Source organism: Poecilia reticulata, linkage group LG7 (genome assembly GCF_000633615.1).
Source record: "Poecilia reticulata strain Guanapo linkage group LG7, Guppy_female_1.0+MT, whole genome shotgun sequence".
Classification (NCBI taxonomy): domain Eukaryota; kingdom Metazoa; phylum Chordata; class Actinopteri; order Cyprinodontiformes; family Poeciliidae; genus Poecilia; species Poecilia reticulata.
The window spans coordinates 22,971,453-22,983,993 of NC_024337.1; the positions used below are offsets into that span (position 1 = coordinate 22,971,453).

At 37.4% G+C, this 12,541-nt stretch overlaps 1 protein-coding gene across 3 annotated transcripts in view; it reads right to left on the reverse strand.

Moving 5' to 3' along the window:
- LOC103467507 (metabotropic glutamate receptor 7-like) overlaps positions 1–12,541 on the reverse strand; it is a 166,372-nt gene that overhangs the window by 25,818 nt on the left and 128,013 nt on the right. For all 3 annotated transcript variants that reach the window (XM_008413945.2, XM_017305841.1, XM_008413941.2), the window contains one exon: positions 1,321–1,460. In XM_008413945.2, the coding sequence (XP_008412167.1) occupies positions 1,321–1,460 (140 nt within the window). The remainder of the gene's footprint in view (positions 1–1,320; positions 1,461–12,541) is intronic.

Below are 12,541 nucleotides of genomic sequence, written 5' to 3' on the forward strand. Positions count from 1 at the left end.
ACTTTTATATATTTTTTCTGTAGGTTTACATCTGTCTGCCACCATCCCATAAACATTTAATAAGAAAGAAAAAAGAAAATATTATTTATTATTGGCTATTAAGATAAACTGCCAAATTTAAAAATCTTAATATAATTTTATTTGAACTGAAACAAATCTACTTGTGTGAAGAAAGCAAAAATGAATGACTGGAAAAGGATTTTGTTGTGACAGCAACTCATTTGAGTTTAATTCTAAACTTTCCATTTTAAAATGCATCCTATTTCCAGCTTTAAACACGAATCTATACAATGATATGTTTATTGGTAAAATAAATGTAGTCTGTATTTTAATATCTTCAGTACCTTCAAGGTTTTTTGAGTTTATATACATAAAAATATGTTTTTTCCTGAGCTTCCAAACAATTTTACCCTAGCAATGTAATTTCATCTGCCAGAATGCAATCAGAGAACTGCACTATGAGCCATAAAGTCTGAAGGAAGTTAATGAGCTGCACAAGCAGCACAGAAGGTGTGTGCAGTATTTTAGGTTTCAATTTCAAACAACATCAACATCTTCAGTAACTCTCCTGCCTAAAAAACTGAACGTATAGCGCATGGCTTTTTTGGAAATAGGCCCATTTTTTCTCCTGCTCTTTTGCAGACAGTTTTTGACAGATGCAGTGTAAGCACAATTAAACCCTCCTCTCACTGTTACCTTACTTCTACTTTTTAGAGTCAATCGCTGTCATCAAGGTCCCACTGAAGCCTTTGCCAAAGATTCTTTTTCTTGGTCAAAACGCATCAGAACTTTTATATAACATGCTGAATGTAACCAGCCGAAATCCTTTTATCCCTTTTCACACATTAATTTTGAAATGGCCAAGTTTCACATCGTGTTTCTTTCCCCTCTTCCTTTTTTTTTTCTCTTAAAAGCTGTAGATAACATTAAAAATTAAATTATGCATGGAAACATTTTCTTTAAAGTCTGGCCTTTGGCACATTTCAAGACAACACCTGAACCAAAACATGTTAATATTTCTGGGTTCATATGTCAAGCAAACAACAGCAGCTAAAATTACATCCCCGAAACATTTATCCGCTGGGTAAATTTATTCAAATAGGTTGGAGAATGTCTTTCTCTCTTATCAGCTCATTTTCTGCATCTATGAACACACAGACTACAAAGAAAGTGGGAAATGTAAATAGTGTACGCATATTATCAAACTGAATGCTTCTGGGTTTTTTTTTTACATGAGCAACCTTTGTGTCTTGATTAAACAGAAACATTAGAAACTATTTGTCAGTCTTCTGTTTTATGAGCCTCAGTGAATATCCATACCCTGAGTTGAAGGGTGTCCGCCCACTGACCCACCACCTTGTACTCTGGGCCGGAGGAGTTGGTCACCTGGAACTGGAACAGGTCATAGCGTCCTGGAGCGTCGCCATTCTTGTTAAACACAACGGATGTGCCTGCGCTACCTGTACAGGGTGAGAAAAGGGAATGGAGCAAAATACACTAAATGAAAAAGAAAATCACATGAAGAGGTCAGACGAAGCATTAATTCTCACTGCACATAAGATGCTTTAACCTTTTGATTTAAACTACAAAGTGACCTCAAAGGAGGCTTGCTCCCGCTGCATGACGACTGCTGAAAAATAAGTTGTCACATTCATGCCATGGTTAAATAATGCACGTTTCCAGCTATGCACATTCTGCACCTTCCCCATGCTTGGCACCTTTTATTAGATTTGCAAAAGACCTTAAAATAAATTCATCTTTACTTCAGTGGCATAAAAAATTAAAGCTTGGATTTGCATACACTTACATGAAAAACCCTTCCAGCTGTGAGATTCATTCAACATTTGTTTGGTATGAAATATCGTGGGCCATCAGATGTTAAAGCTACTCTAGTGGTGTGGTGGTTTCCACTGAGCAGAAATATGTGTATGTATGTCTGCAGCTCCAAAGAAGGTGATGACTTTTGAGATTTTTTATGCACGAATCTTGGATTTTTTTTTTTTTAAATAAAATATTTGTTTTGTCACTAAAGTCCTGTGGTTGGAGTTTGATGTAATGTAAAGCAAACCACAAAGACTGGGCTTTCTTAAAATGTTTCAATTTTCATGTTTCATATAAGAAGGGTTTTTGCTGAATAGATGAAAGTATAAAGCTCTCAAAAAACACTTTGTAAAGTTACATTTTTTGTTATACAGTAAGTACTCAAACTTACTGTACATTACAGTGCTTTAAAAATGAAATCATTACTTGGAATCTGCATTTCTTTTTGCTGAAGTTGCTTTCGTCTAATATTAAAGTAGTTTTGATAGTCAGACACAAAGTGAAAAAGGGGGGTTAATATTGTACTTACAGATGTATAAATGTCCTTGATACAAATGTATTGGTTTTCTCTTTTTTATCATCTCTACTATAATCTTATAGCTTATTGTTTTAAACACCAGTGTAGCATGGAAAAATAAATACACAACAATTTCATAACAGCTTCAGCATAAGTCACTGCTCTGTGCTAATCTAAGCAATATGGTTACATTAAAAGATGAGAGGGAGAAATACTGAAACTTTAAATAGTTGGATTAAAAATACATAAGCAAAATTAATATTCAAGACTGCACGGTGTTGTTTAAACCAAATACATTGTGTTGTTTATTCCAGTTTAGTTTTTACACATTGTGTGTTCACATTTTAACCTAGACATAGAAAATTTGAGTGTTTTAGTATGTATTTTAACATGTGCCACAACTTTAGGTATGACTGTAAAATAAAAGCAACACCCTACTGTTTAAAAGCATTGCATTTCAGTCTGCGTTTTAGTCCGTGGTCAACAACGGGAGAAGTTGGGAGGGTAAACAGGTCAGCCAAAGCATCATATGGTCCCCATCTGTTCTCGGTGTGCACCGGCTTTCTCTCCAGCCCAGTCCAGAATATTTGACTAATTAGTTTAGTGAGGACTGTGGAAAACCTAACAGGTTCTGTATGTTAATAAAAATGTTTTTTTATTTCATTTCTCAGCCAAACCAAACTACTCAGTCCTTGTACACGTCGTGGTGGCATATGCACATTACACCATCATACAAGCCTCGTGAGAATGCATGAAGTCACATGCCATGCCAGTGATGTCATTCAACATGAAATTTTCATAATGGCATTAACATAAAAATGTCTGCGTTTCCTTTTATACATGAGCTCTGCATTGCTGGTAAGGTCATTCTATCCGTTTCACAATGCAGGGCGAAAATGAAAAAAGTCTGTTCACCTTGGCACACAGATACAAACAGAGCAACCATGTTTTAAGTGGGACAGGGTAGTCTAATGACTCTTGGCAGGGGAATTAGGCACTTTTAATAGCTCTGGCTATAAAAAAAGTGTAGAGAATGGACCACAAGCATATGTTCAAAACGCTTTGGGAACACACGGTGTTATTTGAGGAGCAGATTGTTTGGCTTTTGGACAGAAGGTTAATGCACCTTACCCTTCATTTTTAGACTTGTTCTTTTTTTTTTCTTTTTTTTTAGCTCAAGGACATTTGACCACTAAATATCCAACAACAATTTCAGGCCTAAAATCTACTGTAATCTGCGAGAGGCAGAGACAGCATGAGGTAAAGACAGCAAAATAAGATGCCAACCAAAATGTCACAACAAATTACCGCCACTCACAATTTGCTTGTCACACCTCCACCCAAATTTGAAATTGTAACATTAAGTGGTTATTTCCATGTTGACGCCGAGCCACCAATCAGTGAATGCCTGCGGTTATGTAAGGTGACAGCACATTCTGTATGTTCCATGTCAGCACTACAGTTACGGCGCCGTCTGACCCCGCCGCTTAAGGTGGATCACTAATTTGTGAGTTTCAATTTGTCAGCACAGAAAACGAATCTGGACTGAACTCATGATACCTGTTCTGAACGCTGCTGATATGAAAGCCGAGCTAAAGCTCTGTAGGTGGCAGTCACATTCCTGTCACTCCGGCTTCCAGCTTGTAGACAGAAAACTTGTTGACACGGTGTATAAAGATGTTGACAAAGTATTGACTTCTGTGAGAAAAAGCGGTGCCAGGGTTGCCATTCTTACTCCTTGCCTCAGCACAATTCTACATTGAGCTCGGAACGGCTCTGTCACTCAGCCGAGCGCCACGGATGATTGGACGCCAGGCGCTCCTCAGGTTTAGAGCAAATAATTAAGTAGTGTTTCTGTGGGTGCACATGAAAAAAAAAAAAAACCTAGCAGAAATTCATTTCTTTTCTTTTATTAGCTGATATTTTCAAGGGAACAAAATGGTCTTTGCAGACTTCTTAGCGAAAGCGCCGTCTAAGATGAAAGATTTATGCATTTGAATGTGGCTGTGAACTAAGACATGACAAAAGTGCACTGCTGCTGAGCTGTGCTAAGCAGCGTGGGTGGACCAGGGATCCACTGCTGTGTTTTTCTCGCATCATTATTCTTTCCTGTTTTTTTTTGTTTTTTTTTTTTGTTTCTCTGCCTCTCACTCCTCAGCTCTGTGACTCCGGCACAGTGGGGGGATTAGCTAAGGAAGTTTACACTCCTTCGCTCTCAAACATACATTAGCAGGGGCACATACGCAAGATAATTCACATGGTTCCCGTCTAAATACAATAAGGGGCACTGAGAGATGCCTGATGGAGCACCAATGGAGTAAAAAGGTTTGAGTTAGAACATCGAGACAGGAAGAGAGCTGCAGGAAGCTTATTTTTGGCTGAGGTGAAATGAGTGTGTCGCTGTGACGCTTATGTAAATGTTTTCAGGAAAAACCAGAGAAGTCAGCCAAGTCCAGATTGTTACTGACACCGGACAGTTGACTCTGAAACCAGTGCATGAATCTGCACTTAGGGTCTCCAACAAATACTGGCCTGAATGCAGGCAACTGCCTACGTTCAGTTTGCTTGGTTCCACCTTAAAATAGGTCTTCTCGCCTGCTGGAACTCTGCACTGCTGCCATAGCAACCATGGTGGAGAAGGCAAGCAGCTTGTTGGGCTTCAGTTCAAGTTTTCTTTTTTTTTATGACTGTTTGTATGAATTAGCCAGACACATTACTTGATTACTTATTATGTGATGAAATCTAGATAAATGACGAATTTGGAAAAAAAATGTTTCTTTATAAATCGTTATGGAAATGTGGCAATTTATAAGATAGACTAAGTAAGTAAGTGCTGAAACAATACAAGGTATTGTTTGTATGCTATATTAATAGACTAATACACTTAACAGTTTTTCCATCTTCACTACGCTTCAGTGCAACTACTCCTGCCCTAATATGTACCAGCCTGCCACCATAAATGCGTAACCTGCTGGACCAGATGGTCTGCTACACAGAACCATCTGGGAAGTCATCATTGGTAAGCATTTGGGAAGCGAGTAGCCACTTTGGAAAAACACAACAAAAAATTTGCCATGTGATTGAATGTAGCATCCATCGCAGGCAAACACCAGCTAAACTGAGCCGGTTAGTCCAATCAGGCTCTCACGGAAGCTGCTGGGAAAAGATTTACAACACAGAGAAAAGCCTCATCATTGTTCTTTTCTCTGCTTTCAGCGAAGACGAATCGGTGGCATAAAACCGCTGCAGGAAATGTTTATAAATTTGCCTTAAAGTGCAACGTGACTAAGAATCTGCAACTTATAACCGTCCTAATATTGGAGAATGAATAAGGGCAAAATACCGGAATGCAGTTTTCCTACAATATATTAAACACTGACAACATATTTGTGTATTGCCTTACACCAAGGAGCTAAATGTGATCTGACGAGGAACAACACTGGGACTAATTACTGATCACATTTTGTTAAGTAGGCATAAGTTAATGACCGGTTCCTAATGACAAACTCTTGATCATCCTGACCACACTGTTAAATAGCCACAGAGACTATTGTTTGGTTGTTTAAATAAGAAAGCATTAAATTGGAGACTAATTGCAAGTTAAGCATTAACCAATTAATAATTGCTAACCAAAGTGTAGAAGTGTATTTTTTAAGGTTGATAAAGAAATATAGAAAAATCTTAGGATATTTATCTTTTAATGGCTCTCTCCAGATTCAGCTCAATTCAGTAAAAATGTTATGTGTTCCTGAGGGGAAATTTAAAGGCACAGTGAAGCAGCACAAATATGAGCACACTCACAATTAACACAGGAAAACACACAATTTGTAATAGATTGGTTAAAATCTTTTTGTTTTCAGTCATCTAGCCTGCACTAGAACTGATAATTAAACTGCTTCTGAATGATAATGTTTCATTTCTTCCTCACAAACATTTATAAATAATAGTCAAGTGCAGATGGTTCAGAAAGCATTAACTACTCCGTATGAGTTGTTAATGCTCACACAGAGCATTTGCATTATGCAAATGAAAGAAGAATAATTACCAATCATCAATTTTTTTTTCATCAGGTAATAGTTAAGATTTTTATCACACTCTTGTGTATTGGCCTTTAGTTTTAATGGTATAGGAGGGCATGAGGGAAAACAATTCTCCATGCCTTGCTACACATTTATGATTAAAGTGTAAACAATTTGATAACAGCATCAACCAGCCTGCCTTTGAACATGTCAAAACATTTCTGCCACATGAGTGAAACAGCTTTTACACATACCACAGTTTTTCTACAGAAATAACACATCGATCTATCAAAGATTACAGCAATCCAGGAAAGTAAAACTCTAACTTTTTCATTCTGGAACTTTATTTGCAAATGTTTCACAAATAAAAGTGACAACGGCACTTAAAGCAGACATCACAGGATGCGGTGTTCTGCAAAATCTTTTTGTTTCTTCATGTGTAGATCCACTTAAAATGTTTTTAAAAAACCTACATACATGGGATGATAGGAAACAGTTTGACATTTGATAGTTTTCTACTTTAACTACTGTGTTGGCAAAACCTGATAAGAAATTTTAAAAAAAAGTACACGATCAACTTGTATCTGGATCTTTCTCTAAACATAAGAACATAGAGCTCGGTAACATAGAACATAGTAGGCAGTTGTGTGATTATTAATACCAATGTCAATCTACCAATGTCTTTTATTTTTTATGGTGTATGAGTAATTTCTGCAACAAACTAAAACTCTCAGACTTATGTAAAAGCAACAGAATTTAGAAATACTTGGCAACAGCCAAGCTGCAGATTGCAAACAAACCCCTCCTGTACCCTCATCTTCCAAGTGTGTAGGAGAAAAACAGAGTGGCCTGTAGAACCTCAAACAGCCCCCTGAAGAGCCACTGTTTCTGTTTCATGGTCACTGCGGAAAAGTACCAGTGCAGTATTGTGAAATCTAAAGAAAAGGACCCACACTGCCTATATGTATATATGGACTGCTGCAGGGTTGGGAAATTACTTCCGGCATTTTGAATAAGATGCATTGGGGGAAAAAATCAGTAATAGCTTAACCAAACCAATTTCTCTGGTACGGGGTTGTTTGAAGGCTGTAGCCTATTCCACCGGTTGCCAATCCATCACATTACTATTATAGAAAAATTCAATTGAACACACATATCTTCTGTCCTACTGACATGCCAACAGGAACTGGAAGAACATGAAAACCCTCCACCACCAAGATTCAAACCTGAAACTTTGTTTTTGTGAGGCACATTTGCTGAAAGTTGGCTTAATATAGCATGTTACATATTAACTGTAGATTACCAGCTTAAGCTTAAACTTCAAAATTTTCCGTTTTATTTCAAATAAAAAAAAAAAAAGCATGTCTTAAGCACAACAAAGGTGGGGTGACTGCAATGCCATACAGCTTGGAAGTTGGCGTTGAAGCAAGAACCACATTTCTGCTATTTTTCATTAGCAAACCTGCACTTCTGCTCAGCTTATCAAGCAAACTACTTCTCACTGCAACGCTTCTTAGAATGGCTGTTAATGGCATAATGGAGGAACATTTTTGTGAATACGTGCTGAAGGCATGTTCTCAGTTCTTTTAAAGTCATTCATTTGTTTTTTATTGTTGGGTAAGCATTACTGGCTAAAAACGGGTGTCACTGTTGTCCAACAATATAACAGATGACCTCCCCCATTAGAGTCAAAAGAAACAGCAATCTTGTCTTTTTGCATTCACCACATGCTGAATTTCTCTACAACAACACATCCTGTTGAGTCAAAACACATAAACCTGTGAAGGTCAGAGCATAGTCATAATGATTAAATACATTTAGTCTCTCATTACAAAAAAAATAAATAAAAGATTTTAAAACAACATTTATTCATTGTGCTCCTAATTTTCTTCTCTCTTTCAGATTTTATGAGAGTTTGGTAATTACTAAAAAAAAAATAAACAGACAAGTCAGATACTTGTTAGCCAGACTGAAAATTCCCACCTAAAAACGTGGCTTCAAATCAATAAGCAGATTACTTTGTTGTATTACAGTTTCAAGACAGTTCTCCACTGTGTGCAATCATTTGATTTTCATAAGAGTGTTTTGACTCATCTCTAAGATTGCTCCCGCACAGTTTTAGTTCAGACTGAAAGGGATAACTGGGGGATTGATATATGAACTGAACAAAACCTCCTCCAACTGTTTAATTCTGATGGGGGAAAAAAATGACATACAATGGAAACTTAGCCTGATTGCCATGCCTCTCAAATGTCTTAAGTTATGCCATTTGAATTATTAATGGAGATACAGAAAAATTAGAGGATCAGGATAAACAGTATGACTCATTCTCTTCTGCCAACAGGTTCTGCGTTAAGCAACAGACGACATCCAACTATGACAAAAACACATTAAAAAACGGTTTTAGTCATTTGTAACCAAAATATCAGCATTTTGTTAATTTGTCAAACTAGGCAAGCAGTCAAATTTTTTAATTCCAGCTCTTTAGTCATTGGATGTGTGTTGACTTTTCAGGCTGGTTTTACAATTTCTGAAAAATGACAGGTTAAAAATATTCAGCTATATTAGCCCCAAAAAGAGGAAAATATGTACTGAAGCATACATATCTGGCACATAGCCAACCAAATCCTACATTTTAAACACCGGAGAGTTAATTTTGATAAAGACGACAGAAAGAACTGGGTTCACCTCTTTAAGTTGAGATGTTCTGAAAAGATTACAGTGATGTATAATTTAATAAACAGCAGAATTGTCTTTAGAAAGCTCTCTAAAAACCCGGAGTACTTCAAAGGACCCTTTAATGATCACTGTCAGACATACATAGCGGAAAATTTGTAGTGACAAAGGTTCCCTTTGTTTTAAACGTATCTCCCTGCTGGTTCCTCTTCTCTATTCACTTCTGCATTTTAAAGCAGCTGTCATTATGAGCTATCTTATGCTGTCTGTACAAGGCTAAATAATGTAGTAGTTCAGCTAAAGGCGCAGCCAACATACATTTTGCTCAAAATGTCTAAAAATGTTACTTTGACATTTAAATGAAAGTGAATGTAAAGTTAAATTGTATCTCGTACTCATGAGACTGTATATCATGTTGCGTTTTTTTAAGTTTTCTACTATTAACTTTTCTTTTTCTTTGATCCTTTCCTTTTCCCAACATTAATTTGTGTTTTGTTTTATGTTTGTGTCTAGCATCCATCCATTGCCATCCATTATCCCTGGTGGGGTCACCAACGGTGCTGGTGCCTATCTGCAGCGGTCAGCGGCTCACAGTTTGAACAGTTAATAGAAAGTTATCAATCTCAGTCTAACTCAGGTTTTCAGGTCAAGTCGTTGAGCCAAGCATGTTTAAGAGTTTGGCTCAGCTTTCTACACTGCACCTCACCAACACCACGTCAGGTCACCAGGTCAATGCTATCCTGGAAAACCCAGCAGCAAATGCCTCAGCCTTCAAGCTGTGTGCCCTCCACAACTATTGCAAACCAAAATGGGGAAAAAAATAACATTCTTTACTGGAGTAGAATAATATTGCACTGAAAAGTGTTGAAATTCAAATCTTTTTACGCAACTACTTTCATTTTGTGAATCCAGGTTCTACAAGTTAATGTCTCATTTTCATCGCCAATTCATTCTGAAGCATCAGGCAGTCAAAGTTCAACATGATGTTGATCATACTTGATGCTGAGCACAAATCATCGACCACCAAGACTTTTAAAGTCTGCAAGATAAAGTTATTTACATACTTCTCCTGTGAAGCAGAACAGCACTAATTAACCAAACTTTTGAAGAGAATGCACTGATAACAGAACCACTGGCCTGCTAATACGTTTTACAGGTATAGGTCATTGCCGTACTGTTCGCCACTTTCTGTAACAACTTACATTCCTTTCTTCCCGCTCCTCTGATTTATTTAAATGTTGTGGCAGGCAGGCTGCTTCCAAAGTTAACAAGTAGCCAAAATGTGCTGAAAGAATTGTCCATAATAGATCAACGCAAGGCAAGTAGAACATAATGGTAAGGTTTGATAACTTCTTCTTTTTTTTTTAACTTGTACATCTTAAAAGTATGGATGGTGAGGAGGGAAAAAAGATCCTACGTTAAGTAATGACAATACTTTTTTTTTCTTTACGAAAAGACCGAAGTCACACTTATCTACACCACTGCCGTTGGTACTTTTCTCCTTTGCCAGTAGGTCAGCACTTCATTTTTTCTTGTAACATTTTCTGTAGTTGAAGCACACAGAGAGAAAGGTCTTTGACCATTTCTCTGTTCACAGTCTTTCTTGTCCAAAGTCTATGACACTCTCATATGATCTCTTCTCAGCAAGCCCCTCAGGCTTTCTATAGGAGTTAGTGCTGGTGACAGTCGCGGCCATGACAGAGGATTTACTTTCTGTTCTTTGAACCATTTTTGTCTTGATTTTGCCGTAGATTTTAGATTGTTGCCATGCAGTAAGAAGACCCATTTTCAGTTTTCTGGCAGAGAACCACAAATGTTTGTTTAAATTTAAGGTGTCCTTATATTTTATAGAGTTCTTGAGGCAAATTACTCAAACGAGCTTTCACAGATCCTCTGCTATGAGTGCATAACAGTGTTAATGGTTTCCGTTCCACCACAGAGTTTGTGTTAGAAGTTATAGACGAATTCGACAATAAATCACATTTCCATGTAAATCCCAATAATGTTTCCCAAACTCCAAGATATTTTCTCAGGGGGTCCTCCAAAAATGCATTTGGCATGTAGATAATGTCTGAAGATGATTATGGAGACCCCAAGATGCTACTAATTACAGCAGCGAGCCTTGGGATTTTTTTAACAACCCTCATAATCCCCCTGGGCGAGGGAGGATTGGTTCTCATTCAGCTGTGTTTTGTAAATATGGACAAATGTCATAAACTAACACGTTAAGATGAACTCAAAAAAGCCATCTATAAGTTGAAAATATTATTTATTTATTAGAGATTGTTATGGGTGGCGATACGTTTGCCATTAGGTAATTTATAATAAACACGATCTTTACTTAAAGGCGTTTTGCATATCTTTACCACAGGTGACCTGATCTCGTCTCCCAGAAAACTTTCATTCATAAAGGGTTCTGCAGCCATGCCTTTGTTAAGTCCAGTTGGTTCTGTAAATGCTGCTCCATCTCAGGTTCCTGACCCAGAGTCTGAAGACCTTTATGCCCAATGCTGAATGGATCCAACAGGATCCAACTCTGCCAGATTTGTTTTCTGTCCTTGGCTCTACACTTGTTTTGCCTTTTACACAAAATTAGGTGTGCATCTTCATCATTGCCATTCATCTTAATATTCTGACTCCTGCTCATGTCTCTGTTGCTGAGGGAATTTTGAACTGCTTTGCTTATCTGGAGTGCCCCAGGGCTGCTTCCCTGAACTGCTTATCTTTTCTTTACCGTTGTTTTCAGTTGGGCTCTTTATTCCATTAACCTCATTTCATCCACTTTTGGCTGGACTCATTTTGATTTTTCCGGACATCTGGGAGCCGTCCCTTAGAGGGGGTGCTGTCACGGTTCTTTCGTTTTCTAGAACTTTTTTGTCCTGCTGACTGTGAATAATGCTATTTTTGTTTGCTTATCTGTTTGCATCAAGTTTTTTTTTTTTTTGCATAGCATCTGTTTCCTTGTCTGTTTTGCTTTCCGTTCTCTGAGTCGCATCTGTCCTGAATTTGTTATCAGGACACCTGTTCCTCATGTTTACTATGTGTGAACGTTGTCCATGTTCTCCTTTGTGAATGTTTCAGATGCTCATGTAGTCACTGCATCTGTTTTTTTTTTTTTGTTGTTGTTTTTAAAATTACTGTTATGATTTCTTTTGGGTTGGGTTTTTCCATTTTTTTTATGTTCATCCAAACTTTGTGGCTATTTAAATTGCTGCTTGTATAAAAGCGTTGTTTTTTTGAGCAACATGTCAAAAACTATTGTCTGCAAGTGTTCTTTTTGCTTTGCCTTGACTGGTCTTTATGGCATAATGAACATAAAACGTGACAGATGTGGGATTTTATTTCCTGGTTTTTATCATCTCACACTGCTCTGGCCGTTATGTGCATTCTTTAGTCTTTTTTGTTTCTCCTGAAATGAATGATGATTTAGCAATGAGCCAAGTGAGCAGGATATAATGGTAGTTGAAACAGTATATTACCATTTTTTAGAAATACTCTCTCTTATTAT